This window comes from Eleginops maclovinus, chromosome 14, assembly GCF_036324505.1.
Source record: "Eleginops maclovinus isolate JMC-PN-2008 ecotype Puerto Natales chromosome 14, JC_Emac_rtc_rv5, whole genome shotgun sequence".
NCBI lineage: Eukaryota > Metazoa > Chordata > Actinopteri > Perciformes > Eleginopidae > Eleginops > Eleginops maclovinus.
Window position 1 is genome coordinate 4,403,441 of NC_086362.1, and position 20,070 is coordinate 4,423,510.

Sequence of the window (20,070 nt, forward strand, 5' to 3'; positions counted from 1 at the left end):
CCCCTCCTCCATCCCTCCCTCCCTCCTGATGTCAAAGCAGTTTGCATACTGACTTCCGCCCCGCTCGGCTTTCCCTCCCTCTGCATCGGCCGGCAAGCAGCTGATATGACAGGAGGATACTGTATCACACCGTGAAAAGCTGACTTAAAAACTTCATGTGGAAAGTAGGCGGATGTGGCGGGAGCTCGATACAGGTGTGATAAGGATAAGGCGAAACGGAGGAGTCTTTTCTTTTTTTGATGCGATGGGATTTGCTACTTTCGTGTGAAGAGGCGGACCTATGAGACGCTCAATATGCTGAAGCTGTCCCCGGTGTTTGTATACTGTACGTGGAAGTACAGAGACTATTTTCTTCAAACTCACAGGCCTACGTAAGGATTTAACACTTGATATTATTCCTATCTCCCGGACATCTTGGTGTAGAACAGCCCTCTACCATTGGCTCTGTTTTTGTTTTGGACAGGGGATTCCTTCAGAGGCTGCATGTGCTGTGGAGCCAATTCACCACACGGTCTTTTTTCCTAGCAAATCTTTTTTTTATTTAATTCATACAATTAGACATGGGGGGCTGGCTTGTGGTATCTCCCAGCAGTCACCCCTCTAAAACAGCCAGTAAACCCATTAGAGGCTAATACTCTTTTTTGGAGGGGGTCTTATTTCAAAGTCGTTGACCCACGATGAACTATTATTTTGTAGGTATTTTTTCGAGACAGCAATGAGTGCTAATTGTCTAGTAAATAGCGGGATTATTCTTGAAGTTCTTTATTTTCAATGTGTCTGATTTAATTGTGACACCCCATATTTATTCTGCTTAAAAAAGACTGTTTTTCGCTCTCTTTTTTTTTTTTTACTGGCTACTGCTGGTCTGAACCTGACATTTTTTTTCTACAGGATTGCCCCAGTCATCCCTACTGTAACGGATACGAATACCTAGGCTTTCCCCTCATTTTTTACCACCATGAGTTACATCCACAAGGTATTGAATGTATTGCTACGTGGACTCGTCATCTATGCGGTACTGGGCTTGGAGTGCACTTACTCGAATGATCTACCCAGCAGCCACCAGTCTGATGCTGCAAATGTAGCACCCACAGGTAAGCGCAGTTCATAATGCAAGTGTCTTCATGTAAAGTGTCTCCCCCCTTCCCCCCCCCCCCCCCCCCCCCGTTGCTCCCTGTGGCTTTCACTGGGGAAATCCGTGTCCCTGCACAGGCTAAATGAACAAGTGATGCATTTTCATGTCACCTTCCCCCCCACCCCCACCTCCGATCGCCCTCTGTACATTGCATATGGTATGCATGACATGACAGGAATGCAGGATGCATCCTCACTGAGGTTATTTACTGCCCTTTAATGTGCCACTAAGGATGCTGCCATAAACACATGACACGCACACACATTGTAGTGAGTAGCATCTCGTTTATGTCACACAGGATGACATGTCCCTGAATGCTCTGTTTGGTTGGTCATTGCCAGAAGGCCACAGGTGATTCCCCTCTGCAATTGTGCTATTGACGTAACCTAATGAGAGGAGGATTTCCATCCATTTGCATCTGTTTTAAACAGGACCCATTGATTCGTTCAACACATGCATGTCCTCTGCCCTAACTAAATTAGGGTAGACACGTTAAATAAATAAAAAAGGTGGAGAAGTCAGTATTCCTTGTGTGTTTTTATTATTTAGCATGGACAATACACACTGTTAACAAAGGTAGAAGTTTGGCAACATTCATAACATATCAAGGGCATCTAAGGGTGATGCCCAAATTGAGTAATTCTTCAGGATAAAAACAAACAGGCCGTGTCCGTGTGTCACTGCACATCTGCACAGTGGTGATGACAGTATATGAGCAGTGGATCACATCAAAACCTTTACTGTCCTGCATATTGAACACTTCTCTGAGATATCTGATATCAGCTGATAAGTGAGTATGCGTCGGTTTATTAGTGATGATTTATTTTACTTCATTGTAAATTTGGATGACGTCCTTTACGTTTTTGTGAAGGTACTGCTTCCACAATGGAAACCACTTGCGTTTATCCGTCCTTCTTACAAACAGTGTACTTGAAAGGGCACCATCTACAAAAGTCTAGACAAGGTATTTGTAATTAGTTGTGTAGAAATGTACCATTGTGGCCATTCTTAAAGCTCTTTTTCACAACCCTGCCAGGATTGCAGGCTGCATTGTTGTTATTTACACCTTTTTCTTGTATTCATGCGCTGGAGTTTTTTTTTACAACTCCACTCTCGCTGGTATGGCTTTTTCAGATGACTTTGCAAAACGAGTATTTAAAGGAGCAGCTCATCATTTGGGGAATTTGTTGTTTCTATCTTGTAGTTGTACAAAAAAAGTAAGATATCATGTGTTAGAGGTGATCGTATGGAAGCTTAACCTTTGGACAAAGACAGGTTTGCTGTTTCCCCTCTTTTGCCTGCCTTTATGCTAAGCTATAAGCTATCTCGCTGCAGGTTTGAATACTACAGACATATAACTCTTGGCATGAAAGCAAATATACTTTTCCAAGAAAATCTCTATCCTAGCAACACCTAATGACTTACATCGGAGGATGACATTCGCCTGTCATGGAGATGTAAGACCACTTCTTATTATATAATCGGAAATGAACTGTTCAGGTCATATGATAACACTCCTGACGGTCAATCGTTTAGCAGGGTATCAGAGTAAAAAGCTTAGTCATGATGAGTGTGCTGTTGTCCTTTAAGATAGTGTGTGACCAGCGTAGCATTTCAATCAACATCTATATACAGCAGCATCAGAGGTCATCATGACAATCATCCACCAAGAAGATCTAGATATTTCTATTTGGCGAACCACCTCATTTTACCAGACAACTCAACCATCTGCATGACGACAGAACAAACTCCTCAGACAACAGGAGTCTGAAAGTGCGTCTGTGAGACATTCACCTGCAGCAAACGCCCCTTCACTTTCCTTCACTTAGCCGTGTCAAGCATGGGTCAAACAGGGTGTCACACATGCAAATATTAGCATTAACCCGAGCTACATTTCAAACGCCACTTTTGAGTGTGTTTTTGGACTCTTTCGCGTGCTGGGGTGTTTGCACTACATGTGTTTACATAGCTAGACAGACACTTCTCTCCTGCAACTATAGACACCGAGTAAATGGAGGCATATATTTATGTTTATTCAACAGATCTACTCATGCCTGTCTGTTAAGGAGAATATAATAAACCTCGTCCCACAGAACTCCTATGCAGCTCTTTTAAAATAAACCAGGTCTACACTGTGCATTGATTAATAAGGGACACTTGCCCTTTTACACAACAACTCCACAGTGTAAAAACAAGCCGTGGGACGACGTCTCCGTGTGAACAATGAGGTGCTGTGGACGCAGGGATAGCGGTGGCTTAATACAGTGTCAGTAAACATGACCGCAGCGCGACGCATTTCCCAGCCGGCTGCGTGGAAAGGTCAGCTGCCCTTTCACTGTTGGTGCAGTAAGACACGTCTGTATGCAGAGTTAGCGTTTTAGATTAAGTAGATCGGTGGAGGTTTCCGTATTTTCAAACATTAGTATTTTAAAACTTATGTCATGCCACAGAAACCACAACAACTCCTTTTTGGTTTTGTTCTAATACCCTTGAGGCTCTTATCCTCCCAATCCATTTTAGTACTATTTAGGTTGACAGCTTTAAAGCGAGACTGGTACGATAAAATGTATTTAATTTATAGAAAATAAGACGATTGTCGGAGCCCAATTTAAGTTTCTATTTATTACCCCAACCCAATTTGGGGTGGAGCAGGTGAGTGCAGCCAGGTTAAACAACCACTTACTCCTCCCCAAACTCAGATGCACACCACCTAGCAATAAAAAAATACAACTAGTAAATAGAAACACATCAATGTGACCCCTACAACGATTCCATTTCTCTTTGTTGGTACAGACTCAGTTGGCCTGGTAAGACCACTAGCTTTTGGATGCTAATGTTAGCTAACTTAAGGTAAATGTACCTCTGCACATGTCAATTCAACTTTCTCTGTATTTCAGCATGCTAGCTAAGGTTAGCACGTAGCATTATGACTTACATAATGTCACTTACGTAATATAACTTCAACAATATGATTCATCGACTACTCAAACTTATTCTAGGATGTTTGCACATTAAAAAAAAAAGGGTTACATTATGAGTGATGCTTATCTTTTGGACTTACTCATTTCTCCTGCAGGTGTGAGCACACACACACACACACACACACACACACACACACACACACACACACACACACACACACACACACACTCACAGTTTGTGCCTTCTAAGTTCAACTCACTTTTAGTAGTAATGAAAATATTTCTTGTCCCTGTAATCGAGGTTAGGGACAAGGCCGTTGTTATGGAAGGGTTCAAAGCTGCCATTTAGTGTGCTGTGAGCGGTGTGGGGGTGCGACCTGGGGGGGTTGGGTTTAACATTTGGTGGGTCAGGCAGCTCCTTTTGGATTAGAGATCTTCAAAAGAACCAGGGGGATTTGGGGAAACTGGGATTTTGTTTTAATATAAAGCATGGTGAAGGATGATTACGTAGGTGGGCAATTTGTCATAGTTAGGCAACTCTGACAAGTATTATGTTGCATATGATGGTAAATGAAGTATGAAAAGATCAGAGGTCCTCTTATCCTGACAGATAATTGTATGACGCAATAGTTGGCAGTCATTTCTGCAACCAGCTGTTGTCATATTAGCCAACAACTGTACTGCAGGATATAAAGTACATGTCATCATTAACAAGAAGATGACTTGGCAGTTTTTTGTATTCCAGGAGCTTGTTTTTCCTCTGAAGCTAGACAAAGTTGAATCAGATGGTGTGGGTTTACTAAGTGATTTCCTTGTAACACATGGTTTGAAAAACTTGTCGCGCTATAGAGTTGTTTTTGTGCCTTTTGTTAAACTCATTTCACAGCCTGTTTGAGGTGAAGCAACGTGGCAATCTTTGTCTGTTCCAACGAAAACTTGTTTGTCATTGTGGGCCTTTTCAACTGTGCAGGGTTCGTCCGGAGTAAAATGTAATTCCCCTTGCATGCACTGCAGTTTTTCTAGTAAAGCATGGGCCAAATTCAGAGTCGAGATAAACAGTAGGATAAATCTTCTCCATGCACCCTGAGAGATAACGGTGTTGCAGCAAAAACAGTTATTTGTAAAGATGATGGTCGAGTGGCAATGCGAACGTGGTCTTTCCCTCGTTTTAATGGTGTATTTAGCTTGTTTGGCGTTTCAACAAACAAAGCACTTCCCTTTGACAGCAAGGGACATCCAGTTCTCCAGAAATATGCCTTCTGGATGATAGTTGTCTCAGATACAGGGGCCCCATTTACTGTAGCTTTATATAACTCACAGATACAGAAACGAGCCGCTGTAGGTTAAATTACACCGATTCAAAAGCAGTAAAACAAACATGAGTATATCTCTCTGGCTCTTTACTTGTCAGGCTCAGCATTCCTACATGAGATTTAAGTCTGTCACTAAGATTTAATGCTGGGATTGCCACAGTTTTTTGGAGAATTGGCTTTGTTTGTATAGCTAAATTAGAGGTGACTTTGGCTCCCTCAGAACAGAGTGCCTGCCCTAATAAAAAGGATTTGTTTGGAAAGGAGGTTCAACATTTGTTTATCTGGCCAGTGCTAGCCTAAGTACTGCGGGTAGCACAGGAATTTGCATTTTGTGATACTTCCGTCGCTGCCTCCTGGCCCGCGTTGTATCAAAGTAACACACACGCACGCTTGAGGAAAGCCAGGCTTTGTAACTTACTGAGGTCTCAGAACGAGTTTTGGGTTCGCTCTGGGGACTAACGGTGACAGAGTGTCCGGGTGAACGTGGAGCAAGTCATAATGTCCTGGTTCTGTAAAGCCATTTCCTTTCCCTCAATAGAACAGATTGTTCTGAAGAGTTCCTCATGAGACAACAAAAGTCCAACTTCAAAACTGTGCACCCAAACGTGAGGAAGCACTTATAAAAGAAGTGAGCTAAATTGACCTTTGCTTAATTGTGTGATGCAATGTTTTTTAGTTTTAGGTCCTTTCAGCTTGTTTTGGTTTTACGCACTTGTTTTTTTTAAAGCAAAGAAGCTTTGATATACCCATTCCTAGCTTCCTACCCAGTACCAAACTGCATACAGGCAAAGTTAGCCTCTTACTGGTGAACGCAGCGGAGCATTTAGCAGCTAATAGCCAGAGATTCCTCTCAAAATTTGATTAGACAGAGCTAAAAGCAGTGTGATTTTTCAAACTACCCCAATTAAATGATCATGTGGATGGCTGAATTGCCATATCAATTTCATAAGCTGATAATATGTTAATGAATCCCGCCTGAATGCAAAATCAGTCGGCCAGAAGAGGCATGACTCTCTCGCCGAGCTGACGCCGCTCAGTCAACTTCTCCCAGAAGTGGACAGCTGCCGGCCTTCTCAATCAGGGGCTTTACGGTTGTGATCCAAACTAATGAGGCCCGTCACCAAACAGAAGACACCCCCCCCCCCCCCCTCCTCTTCCCCTGGAGTATTTATACTGACGAAGTTTTCCATGTGAATTTTCCATCATGCTCCCTGTTGCTGCTGACATTGAGGGTGCAGAGTCTTCCTTATCGTTGTCGAGATCTGTGGCCACAACATCCCGCCCTTCTGACTTTCAGCTGGGAGATAATGGGGCTGGGCTCACCAGGGAGATAATGGGGCTTTAATTGAATGGTTTACCCCACTGGTGCCAACGGTCACCAGCCATGTCGCTGAGCAGAGATCGGATTTAAAGACACAAGTCAATGACCTGAGTCGCCCCCACCCTGACTTTCCTCGAACACTGTATGCCTGTCAAATAATTTCAAAACAAATCCTCGCTTTACATTCTTGAATCTCTAATCCTCCCTCCAGCATGTTTGAGATATTTCATTCAGTCATAAGCGGACAACAATAGCCGCCTGTAAGCTGATTCATCGTGGTGAAAGCACCTCGGTAAGAGATGTAGGTCACTGTACTCAGCTGTACAGCGTTTCCTGCTGCGAGTGGCCTACAGAAGCTGCTCCGCCTGCCCTTACTCAGCCCAGAGGGGACTATTGTTGTCCCGCTCCCCCACACTTTAAGGGTGTTGATCCCCCAGCTGGCAATGCATGGCGCTTGGCTGGGTTAGCCCTTTGTGACGGATGCACACAGGCTGGCAACACTGCATGCAATTGACAGCAAAAAATACATAAAGTGAAATGTTTGGTCTTTGTTCCTTATTCCTCACTTCCTCAATTACATTGTTCTCTGTTTAGTTTTGGTAAGGTAGAAACATTAAAGGCTGAAACGGCTTTTGGATTGCGGCATCTGCAAGTTTTTTGGCACTTCTGAAGGAAAAATACTTAACATTTGCTCTTTGTCAGCTACGCAAATGTCATTCAAAATCAGTTTTCAACGTCGACCAGGCAAACCAAGCTTTTTGAAAACGTCACCTTTTGGCTTGTGTTGAAATGTGATGCCCATCCTTCCCCATTTTATACACAATGACTGCATCAATTGCGAGGACCATTGTTAATTGCTTCCCTGAAATAGAGCCAAGAATGAGTCAAATAAGAATTAAAGGCAGATAGGGGTCACAGCTTGTCCTGTTATGTGAGTGGGATCCCGCTGTGATAATACTCGTCACCTTAACACAGGAAGAAGCCAGTGCCGTGCCCTTCACAGAGGCCTAAAATTGTCCCTGTGGCTTTACCCGCTTTGCATGTCATATCCTGGCTAATCACATGTAGTCACCGAAGCATTGGTTTTCTCACTGTGGCAAGATAAGTCTTTCATTGTTCATGCTGTGCGGTAGATATAACCAACGAAGGTGTTTTCCAGTGTGAGACTACTTTATTTAGAAAGGTGATAAGACGTTTTGTCCACAGCTATTTTTCTGTCCATTTATATTCAGACAGATTGATCTCTTTCTATTCGAGTGGGATTTAAAGTTAGATATTGGACGGGAGGACCGGTCCCCTCTGATTTCAGGGACTTTCCACTCGCAGTAGGCACGTGGCGTTGTGGCCTGGGCAAGAGGGGCAAGGAGCGGTGTGGATTTCTTTGGTATGCTGTCCTCTCTCAAGATTGTGTCCACTAACATTCGTGCTCTGACCTGGGCCACCAACAAACTAACCGACTAGTTGAAACCAACACAAAATTCAAAATCGTGGACACTGGTGATTTTCTTTCCGTCAGTATTGGGTTCCCCTCTTGTTGCTGTCCTACCCCAAAGAAATCAGTTTCATAATATATGTCCAGGGTTGTTTTCATTGATCAACCAAGGAGGCAGTTTTCTCCCCCCATGTCTTCTTGGGGGGTGGGGGTGGGGGTCTTGACTGCTAATCCGTCTTACAGTAGCATGTCCGGGCCAACAGGTGGGTTCTTAGGCGTCCCCTTGATCTGGTCCAAAATGGGTGCCAGTTTAGATTACACATCAAGGACCTGATAGCGACAGAATGACTTTCACTTGCTTCTCCTGCAGCAAGTGGGGCCGGGGTCTGTAAAATAATTAGGAGACTGTCTGCACCTTATTCCTTCTGTGTTGAAAGCTTACGTTTTCGAGATGCAGGCAGTTCTTCTCTGCCACTGCTAAACCTCTGCATGTGTATTGCATCCCTTCCTTTTCTCCAAATATGATATGCATCTTTATGAGGATTACTGGTAGCTATTGTCTGAAGTGTGGCACCTATTCATAGCTTTCCAACTAGCGTCTATATCTAGGAGCACCAAGGTAAAAAAAAAAAACCCATCCGAATCCTGTCAAGCAGGAAGGTGTAAGACATGCACAGGAAGCTGGCAGAGAGCCAACTCCGCTGTCTGATACACATCGTCAGACTGAGGACTTTCCCTCGCCAACGCATTGACGGAGGTGTCCAAAAGCCGTTTATCTTTTAGCGCCACATTCAAGGTGAAACTCGAAATGTGTCCTTACCCACCAAGCTCAAAAGCTTTGGGTCTTTTTGTTGACACACCTTGTAGTTTTACAGTCAGAAGTGAAAGGTTGAACAGACTGTCCTCGGTGCTCCTTTTCTTCTCGTAAATGTCATTTTTAATCCTTCCGTTTCGAGGCCGTGCAAAGATCTCATCTGTACATTGAAATGTGCAACTTTGGCACACCTTGAACTATGCTTTGTGCAGTATCGAGTTTATATTACTGCTCTTTACCGGCTGTTTGTGAAGGTGCTCATTGTGTGTTTTCAAGGATGTCATGCCACTTTTTTATTTTACTACCATGTTCCTGTAATATGAGCCTTTATGTCTGACCGATCTGGTTAAAACTGCAAACTGTTGTCAGATGCAACTCGTCGGATTAGCAACTGAACACCGATTGTGAAATAAAACCACTTCTGGATGCTATTGTTGACATGAACTTCTACAGACCTTACAGTTATGAGTTTAAAAAGATAATAAACAACATTTCTCAAATTCAATTTTACATTTTTATACTGATTTTTTATTTGATCCACTACAATTTGAGCAACCGGTTTTTATTTGTATTTTATTTTCGGTCAGAATTTGAGCTTTGAATGGTTTTTGAAAGTGTTGAACACTTTTTTAAAATGTATTTTCTGAAGCTGTAAGCCCTAAAATGGGAAGAGCCCTTAAGTATTGCTGAATGGAAAGCGTGGAATTAGACACATGAACATAAACTCTTTAAAGTAAGGGATGTTTAAATGTGATCAAAGGTTAGAGATGTGATGAATACAGCTATTATTTGCTTCCATACACATCTGGTTTCGGTTTTGTGTCCAGAGTTATTTTTTCCTTATTTATTCTTTAAACCAATTTGTGACTTTGTCTTGGGATAACAAACCCTGCTAGAGATGCTTCCCATAAGTCTGTGGGAAACTCTGTCAGCTTTCTTGTCCCGATGCTAGAGATGAGAAACACTTCAAGGCTCCCTTACGTAAAATCACAAGTGTTTCCTTATAACCTCGATGTGGTGTAAAGATATTGGATCCTATATGTGGCAAATGCATGATGAGTTCTCCTCATGCTCATGATTGTTCATTGTTAATTTTAAAGGCCCTCTGCTCCCTGTCTCACTTTCTACAGACACTGGAAATTAACCCGATATCCACAGGAGTGTGTCGGAGGCAGAGCGAGCTAATTAAACACCCGGCCCCTTCTTCTCTCGTCATCCTCTCTCCGTGTGCTTTTCTTCCCCGGCCCGGCCGCATACATCACACATCTCGTGTTCGCTGCTGTTATTGAAGCATTCCTGGGACGCCCCGGTGCAAAGAGCGTCTCCTTTTCTGGAAATTTTTAGATCAGATTTGGTGGGCCTCCACACGTTTTGCTCGACTTGTCCCCCCCCCTTTTCTAAGCTGTGGCTTAAGCAGAGGATTACTGATGCCCATTAAGAGGGTTTAGATGGGCGAGGGATACCCTGTTTCAGTGGAAATGACTGGCTTTAAACAGGTCAAAGAGCTCCCTTTTCCTTATTGAATCAGAAGGAAGTGGAAGACTTCTCAAAGGTGTCCTTTAAAGGGTGTCTCTCACATAAAACAGAATGGTTTTGTTAACTAATTGGTTTTCTCTTGACGAAACGTGAAAACAGGGCCCCAAACTGGACAGAGCACATTTTTAACATACTCATTATCCAATCAGACTTTAATGAGTCAGACTTTTCCGAAACTAATCCATCTCCTGCTGTATTGTTTGCTTATCCCATTGCTTCTTACATTGAGCAAATTGCGACAAAGATAATGCATTTCAGGGTGTATCGGGTTTAGTTGAGACATGTCTAATGTCTGGAGCCGGGACGCATGTTGCTTAGTGTGTCTCTGGTTTTGCAAAACTGGCTGAAGGCGAGACTCTGTCTTTGTGTAGGTGGCTCTAACGTATGACTCATCGCTTCAGGTTTGTTTAAAATTGTTTAAACTCCCACTCTAGGAATTATGCGCTTGTGTGTGGCCCGGCTTTTTGTGTTTGCTTGTTGATGATTTTTCTGTTACACATTCTTTTGACATAGACTAGGGCACCCTGGGGGGTAAGAAAGCTCACCTGGCAGCTTAGCAGTAGCTCACACATGACAAAAAAAACCAAATCCTTGTAAAAAAAAAAACGCTTTCTTTTCTGTGCAAGCATATCAAGACGGAGGAAGGACTTGTTTCATTTTCGGATACTAGGTTTGCTGTCAGATTCTTTCCCTCCTGCTAGCCACATTCATTTTTCTTGTTTGTCGCTCCGTTGAATAACAAACCGGAGTCAAAGTGGTCAGTTTTTTGAGCACTTACAACAACAACTTTAGCAAACTGATAGTAACACACAAACACTCTCTGTATCTGGTTTCTACTTCCCCAACTAACTACCTCTCTCTCTCTGCACTAGCTGGAAGGCATTTATAGGAGGCTAACGATATTTGTGTCTTATTAATGGCTGCTGATGAGCTGAAATGGTAGACTCTCCAGAAGCTTTATTTACTTGCCTTTAATACTGACCCTTCAGCTTGACTTATGACACTGCCATATGGCTGCTAGTTACAGGGACTAGTACACATGGACATCACATTACCCACGCACACTTTATCACAATTTGGAGCATCTAATTGGTGTATTGAATGCACCTTGTGCAGTGCCCGATCAAAACGTGCCTGTCCAGAACCAGCCAATAGCTGCTTGCAGTGAACCAGACTTCCAATAGTTCCCATTGAGCCCCAGTCATGACATAGTAGCAATTCTGCCAAATATATTTAATTTCCGTACAAAAAACTCACACGAACATCGAGCTGTACTCAACATGGGGCAATTTAGAAGAACACTTTGTAGCTAAATTCAACTTATCTGAACAAAAAACAATGGGCAAAGAGTTACAACAGATATTTGGACTAAACCACTTTCAGGAGGGGAGCCCAAGTAATATTTGAAGCGTCGGAGAGTGAGTTTTACCCAGAAAGTTGTTGGACAATGTTTACAGGGGTCCCATTTTAGGACAGACAGACAGACAGACAGACAGACAGACAGACACATAAATAGCATTAGCATTTTTGTCTTGTCTTTTTTTCATCTGCACCGCTACTATTTGTCTTCAATAAAATGAATGAATTTATAAGAATGCATTTACATCTCACTTATCGTCCATACATCATAAATGCGTGAAAGCTGATAGCAGTTTGGCACGGTGACAGTGGATCTAATGAACTGCTGACACGGCTGTCACAGTGGGTTATATACTGTTTGACATGGAAGCGCGTCAACTCGTGGCTAAAGTTGTGTCCGGAGACCAGACCTTCATTTGATGAAGCGTGTCATTGTAAGCCCATATATGTGGATGTCACACGATCTTTTGAATGGCGTGGTCATTTTTGGAGGCATTACAGCTGAAATAACTCAACACAATCATATCATAGATTTTGTATACTTGTAAGAAATTACTTTTATAGGGTTTTTTTGTGTTAAAAATCCGATCCCTTTCTGTAAATTGGTCAAAAAACTACTTATTTTCATTGCTTTGAGGGAATTTCAAAGGGACCAATTTGATGCAGAGACCTCTGACACTCAAAAAAGTTACCCAAAAGTAAATGTATGCACTAGATACATAAATGCAGAACAGTCCTTGTTTACTTTACACAGTTTTGGGGCAAAAATACATTGCATGCAGGTTTCATCCTCATGACTACACTTTGTCTGAGCGTATCTGAGATGTGGTCCCTGTCAGGAGGCTGAAACACGAAGAGGTGAAACGCCACTGTGTGTAAGTGAGCTCACTCTCATTTGTTTCAGCGCGATGAGTGTTCGCTGACATGTTCTTTAGTCTGCTTCCGCATTACTTGATCCCGGGTGAGTCTGCCGCCACCTGTACTGCCATTAAGCACCGTCTTCGACACTTGAGAGCGTGTATGAATATGTGTGTGTCTTTGACATGTCGTCTGAGTCTGTAGCGAGAGACAATGTGAGAGAAGGAAATAACTGAGGAGACACAGAGACATGTTTGCGGGTGAGAAGGGGCCAGTTTAGCCCCCTTGGCTCCCCAGAGACGCACGTCAGGCCCATCATATCCTGCTATCTTAATCCATGTCGCCACTGCCCGGATAACCTTACACTGAATCCTGGCTCTGCACCAAAGATCGGGTTTGAAGCGAGGTGGGGGCAGAGGGCATGTGTCGCCTTCTTTTCCTAGGTGGAGATCTTACTCTGGGCCACATGGGGGCTCATATGAAGCGCGTTTGCAATTGACCTTTTTATTATCAGACGTAAACTTTCAATACTTTCCAACTTCTCTACCCTGCCTGTGGCATTCAATCACAAGCCTTCATATAGAATATATACTTTTATAAATGCTGAATAAATAAATGCATTTGTTTGGAACTATTTACAGCTGCGGATTAATACACAGAAGTAGGACTGTGTCATTGTCTCAAAATAAACTACTACTGTTTTTGACTATGGAAAGAACATGTCAGGCCATTGTTACTTTCTAACTTCCTTCCCCATCCCATGGTTTTATAATTAAAAAGGCTATATAATTTATTAAGACCACTGGGATCTGTAGTTTTTATCAAAGGTCTTTACATTGCATTTGTTTGGGACTATTTACAGCTGCGGATTAATACACATTTGATGGAGTAGTTAGCCGACAGAAGTAGCATTGTGTGCGATTGTCCCAAAATAAACTACATTTTTTTATTTGAATGTATTGAAAGATCATGTCAGCCTCTCAATAGTTTATAACTTCCTCACCCTGCCTTAGTCACTCAGCCACAAGCCTTTACAGAATATATATTGTGTGATATTTAAAGAAAGGCTATGTAATATTAGGACTGCTGGGATTTGTAGTTTTTTGTTGGGTGGATATTGCATTAGTTTGGAACTATTTACAGCTGCGGATTAATACACATTTCGTGGAGCAGTTAAATATTCACAGAAGCAGGATTGTGTATTTTTTGATCAACTCAAAAACTACATTGTGTGTGTTTTAAGTACCGAGGAACATGTCTTATATTGCAATGGTTTGGCTCATTGATGTGACTTTAATGGAGGTCTATGTCACAGAGAAATGCTGGCCCAAATGCATAAATAGAACAATTCAGTCCCGTCATTGATCTGAGTTGAGCACGTATGAGAAAAGAAATGCAGAAAAACAAATTGTACTCCCAAGCTGTCACTTCTATCATGTTACCACACCAAACTTACACGAGGAGAAATGTGTTCGACGCTTGTGTGTTCTCTAACATTTGAACACACCCAGAATGCAGTTGGGTTTGCGAGGCAGGTTCGCTGAATACATTCACTTGTGTAATCATGTAAGGAATCGGATGTCCATGTGTCTCTAGGGATGAAGATGAAGGAAGTCCCCGAAAAGACACACTTCTCTCCGTCTCCTGTCACCTCGCTTCCTGTGAAAACAAAGACAGGACCTATAAATGACATGCAGAAATGTTGAAGTGTTGATATTCACTTTGAAGGCAGCAGCTGACAGCTAAAATGCTTTTGTTATCAAACCCGCCGCCCCCTGTGACAGCTTTTTTTTTTTGTTATGGCAAAGTGAATTACTGTACGACTGCTTACCTGCTGTGTGTGTGTGTGTGTGTGTGTGTGTGTGTGTGTGTGTGTGCTTAACATCTGCTTGTGTCTCTGTTTGAGTTAGGGGGACCTCTGCCATTGTTGAGCTTTTACATCCTGACAACTGGGAGCCTGATGTTAAAAATAACCGAGTGCTTTCCAATTTTGTCATCTTTGGGGATTTGCTTCTCCCGGCTGTTTTTGATTTAGCGTGCGTCCCCCCGGAATGCTCGGGGTCACCGACGGCCACTTCCTGTCGCATGGCTCCTCATTGTCACGCTCGCAACTGTCCCTAAACATATTTAAACACGCTCAAAAATAGGACACCTGAGAGAGGAAAGGCTTAGGCTGTCACATTTCTCACTAGGTGTCCCAGCTTAAAAACTGTCAGTTGAATACAGCTGGTTTTTTTCTTTTCCTTTAATCTTAGGATTGTCTTTTTCCTCCATTGATTTCATTTTTGAAAAGAAATCGGTTCACGAAGAGTTCTCCAAACATGACGAACAGATTCAGGGCACGAGTATAGAAGGAAAGACTGATGTCTGGAGGAAACAAAGAAAGTTAGCTTCGTACAGATGTGCAGCGTGTGTGTGTATATGTAAAACACAAGTAAAGTATTTGTGCCTGTTTAAATAACCAAGCAGCCAAATAGATATGCATGCTATGCAAACAACAGTCTATGTAAGCTGCACTGGCAGGTTAAGCAAATGTCTTATGTAACTCGCTCTCGAGCATCAGATGCTTCTTGTGCACAGACAAAACGGACACTGTTGAGATAAGGCTGATTTGAGAGAGAGAGCCTTATTGTGTTGATAGTCTTTCCTGTCACTGATAGACACACATTTAGCGTGGTAAGCGTGAAAATGCAGTGATAGCAGTGCTAGATATATGTGCTTACACCCCAGACATTTTCTTTCAGGTCTAACAGGAAGATTATTGTGGTCAGAGCAGGAAGTGATGGATGGTTTTCTGATTGCATGAGATTAGTCAAAACACAAGTAAAATACTTAGATCAGGTGGAGCCATTGTGGGTTCACACACAGTTCAATCAAATGACTGTAGCTGAACAACACTCTGTTATCCAACCTCTGGTTCCCATGAGGCCGGTCCAGTTTCTTCGCTGGTTTCTGCTAGTGGATTCATTTTACAATGTGCTTTAAAAATACAAAAGGATTATTTCAATACAGATACAGTGTTCTTCAATATTGTGTCATAAGTATGTAGATAGAACGAGGAGGCAACCTAGCTTAGCATAAAGACTAGAAACAGGTGAACAGCTAGCTTGGCTCTGTTTGAAAGTAACAAAATAACTTTCTGGATTTGTTTCACTGTGGCTTTTTTATGCATTAAATAACCCGGATATAAAGTATTAATTAAGGAGTGAGCTTTTTAAAATGCATTTTAATGAATGGAGGAAGCCAGGCTAGCTGTTTGAAGCTGGTTAGCTTAGCGTAGCATAAAGTCTGCCAGTAGGGATACTGTTTGCACACTCCATGCTACGCTAAGCTAACCTACTGGCTCAAGCTTCATAAATAACATACAGATAAGGGAGTGGTATTATCCTCGTCAATAACTCTTAGCAAGATTCTGAAAACTGTTGTTGAACTAATACTTTAACAGCAACATTAGTAGCACATTTTCTTTCACGTTTTGAACACTAAAAATGATGGAGCATTTCGGGTAGTATGCCGAAGTTGAACAGATGTTGCGTTTGTGCATCCAAAGCCTTTCTGACATTACACAACATTTTAAGATGTGTACTTGTGTCTTAATTACATTTTTATCTGTCTTCTGGTGGCGTTTCTGTGGTTCAGATTGCTCCTCTGATTGACAAAAAGTCCACTCATTGCCACGCTCTGCTACGTGTGTTGCTGACTAATAGTTGTTTGGGTGTCCCTTGGCTGCTGAATTTGGTCTGAACCTGTTGCCAAACCGGGAGTGTCATTATTTGATGGGCTTGGACAAAGCTTTGGCACTCCTGGGATTGAGGCTAAAGGCTTAGGAGTTCCTGTTATTTTGTATGCAGTAAGACTGTTGCTGTGGGTGTTCAAATCTGTGTGTGTGTGTGTGTGTTATGAGGCTCCATTGGGACGGTTTGGCACCTGTCCAGCTTAAACTGTCCATGGCTTGGAAGACTGGAAGTAATGGGCTCATTTCCCCAGTGGGACGGGAGGGGGACTGAATAAAAACAAGAGGGGCTGCCTGGGGACGCTGCAGGAATGACAACAAGAGAATTCAGCATTTGGTGAACAGCAGCAATGGATGCTTTATGTTTCGCTTTTGATGAGATATTAGAGATAACAGAATCACTTTAATTAGATGCATCCCTGCGCTGTATTTACAAATTAGATATTTGCAAATCGAGTTAACCTTAGCTGACTGAGGGACTCTGTGGGGGGCTAATTTTAAACTGTGCGCCGCTCGCTACCTCTCTGATGCACACCAGTGAATGTTAAGCGCACAACCATGTATTGTTAGTTTAATGAAACGTCTTAAAACTGCTCAAAAACATAGTTTCCTTATTCCAAGTTCCTTAAGTAAGTGGCATTCATTCGAATAAATTCCTGTGACTGTCCTCATTGGAAAGCGAAATGATGTGAGGAACACCAGCTTCTTTACTTCAAGGTGTTTCTTTGTTGCTGCTCTTTTTGGCGCTGCCATTCAAACACCTACCATTTATGTCTCAAAACCAATTTCTAATGAACAAATACCAACTAGATCTGCAGAGTATTTTTCTCAATTACTTGGTCAGTCATTTGGTCGAGAAAACAGTGAACTATTCCCTGTTCTTCCCCTTCCCATTACAATTCAAATGTCAGCCAAATATTTGTTTTTATTCTAATTAAACATAATGAAAAGCAGCAAATTCTTACATTTGCGGGCCTGGAACAATCAAATAATTGGCCTTTTGCATGGAAGAAAGGTCAACTCATTTTCTGTCTGGCAACTGCTACCAAACATGCAAACGCTTCCTCATTCTACAACAATGGGTGTGTCATAATCTCTTGTCTCTGTTACAAGTAAAAGGTTTATTACATAACAGCAGTTCCATGGAGGTCATGTTGTTCTGGATTGTTTGGAAATTATTATTTTATGTGGTCATGCTGTATCTTCGAGCAAAAAGGAAGTGCACTAATTGCTAACCTGTTTACGCCTGCCGCATAATAATTGGACATGCCATCATCCCGCAAACGTCGCCGTGCTTCTTGTTAGCCTTCCCCTGTCCCTTCCTCTCTTACCTGATCTTTTTTTGTCCCCCGCAGACCCCTGTCTCATCGTGATGCCGCCATGCATGGGCGAAGGCGACCGCTTCAGTCTGGAGGCTCTGCGGCACATCCACAAACAGCTGGACGACGACAACGATGGGGGAATAGAGGTCAACGAGAGTGTAGAGGTGAGCTTCGTGGATTTTTTGCCTTTAGGGTTGTTAGAGCGGACAGTCAGGTTCAAAGTGTTTCCTGGAGACACGTTACGTGATAGTTTTGTCTTTAGTTTAATCAGTGGTTTTGATTCTCTTCATTTTGTGTAGTTTTAGACTATGTTGTTCATGTTACCGGTGTTTGGTAGCTCATTAGTTAACCAAACCAAACTGCTTGTAAATGTCAACGGTGGTGTCACCAGAATATGTTTCATGCGAGTAAATATTTATATAACAGTGAGTAACAGCTTGTGGCAGCGTGTCAAGCTTTGTCGCTATCCTAAAAAGTCAGAGGAATTTAATTATTAAGCAGTTAGTCATCGCATTTTAACATAGTGGCACATCCTCAGGCAAGCACTCAGCATTTAAACAGAAATGATACTAATATTAAAAGCAAATGACAATATTTCTTTGATAATTGTCAACAAATCTACAGTTTTAGGCTCCTCCAACAAAACATCATGCACTATACTTAAAATACAAATTAAAATACATAAAATAGGGCAATAAAAAGGTGGATTGGTTGATATTTTTGTGTTTAAATTAAAGTAAAAACATGTTTTGGCCCATACAGCTCTTGTCGAGTCTTTGCTAGGGATGTAGTTGAAGTACGTATGGTGGTAGTTGCACTGGTTGTTTGTGTGTGTGTGTGTGTGGGGGGGGGTGTCTAGAGACAGGTTTCTGTGAGTAACTAGAGGGGTAAAACTGACACCTGAGAGTACTCTGACCCTGCGTGGCCCCTGCGTCTCTCGGTAATCAACAACCTCTTACGTTCAAAAGAAACCACTCGGGACCACGGTCGCATTCTGTGTGTCCGTGTGTGTCCGTGTGTGTGTGTGTGTGTGTGTGTGTTGGCAGGAGTCATTTTTAACTGGCTGAGAAGTGCTGGTGTGAGAAACAGTTATACCCCTCAGCCCTTCGGTGGCCCCTCGGTAAAGAGCTGGACGCCTCATGAGTCGCATCTCAAGACCCCTGGGGGTCAGTGTGAGAACTGGCCCCCAGCCCACATTAAGGCAACGTGCGACTGTGCATATTTCACCGTCGCCTGCTTGAACTCTAACGTATAGGAGTGTGTTTCACCCTGTGCTCTCACCCTTTGTCTTTATAAGGGCAATGAGCTGTGTCCGTTTCTCTCCAACAGTTGTTTTTGGCCAACGCTCATTACTGAGGATTTCCAAGCGTCTTATTTGGGCCCCTGGCAGCGGACGGAGCAGGGTTTCATAACATGATAGATGCCCCTTTCACCAAATTACTGTCCGTCTATCAGGAAAGAGGCACATTGTCACGGGACTGGTAGCTGAATCAAGGCGATTTTATCAGGTCAGGTTTATTCATTTTCCGTGATAAGGGTGTGTGTTTTTAGCCTCCTGCAGATAAAGGGCTCTCTGGAGTGGGATTAGGAGACTTTCTGATAACTTGTCACTTCATAATAAACTCCCTTAGAGAAAATGACTCTAATTAAGGGTCTTTAGGCTACTTTGAATCAAATTCCTCCTAAGAAATACCAACTAGAATTAATACTTTTGGTCCCCGTTTTCTCCTGTCCATATGTATATATAGGTCCCCAAACCCAGGACACCAAACACCCACTGTTCAAAAAATGAACCTTGTTTACTGTCAATTTCCTGTGACTGTCAGTCTCTTCCTGGCAGAGATAAATTGAAGGCACTGACACAGTTGTGACCCAGTATTATGAGGGAGGGTGACAAGTGTGTAACCTGACACTCGCTGGCATTTCCTGTTCCTGCTTGTTCACTCACACCTTTTCCCCAAAATCTGAGAGGATGACTAAAATGCGAGGATGCATTTGTAACATTATAGCCGTGGGCGGGAGATCCAGTTTTTCATGACTCGCATTTCAGAGATTCTTTTTGCTGGTGGTAAAAATGATGTGAGGTCGGTGGTGATTTATGGTGACAATCAGCAGCCTGTTCAGCAGTAAAAAAAAAAAGTTCTACCTCTTTAAGCAGTTGTAAAAGTTCTTAAATGGGAATATTTAATATATTTTTATGATAATAAATGTTATATGTTATGCTCCCGATAAATAAAACCAAATTAAATCATTTATTTTCAAGAAATTAAATATATTATGGACAGAAAAGACCACCTTGCAAGCATCTTCAAACAGCTATTTATAA

The 20,070-nt window shown here is 42.4% G+C and overlaps 1 protein-coding gene across 3 annotated transcripts in view; it reads left to right on the plus strand.

The window, feature by feature from the left end:
• Positions 1-64: 64 nt before the first annotated feature.
• stim2b (stromal interaction molecule 2b) overlaps positions 65-20,070 on the plus strand; it is a 36,527-nt gene continuing 16,521 nt past the window's right edge. Inside the window, exons 1-3 of one of the 3 annotated variants that reach the window (XM_063900922.1) lie at positions 65-692; positions 892-1,094; positions 17,778-17,908. In XM_063900922.1, the coding sequence (XP_063756992.1) occupies positions 959-1,094; positions 17,778-17,908 (267 nt within the window). In that variant the 5' untranslated portion in view covers positions 65-692; positions 892-958. The remainder of the gene's footprint in view (positions 693-891; positions 1,095-17,777; positions 17,909-20,070) is intronic. The other 2 variants (XM_063900920.1, XM_063900923.1) reach the window with 2 other exon arrangements.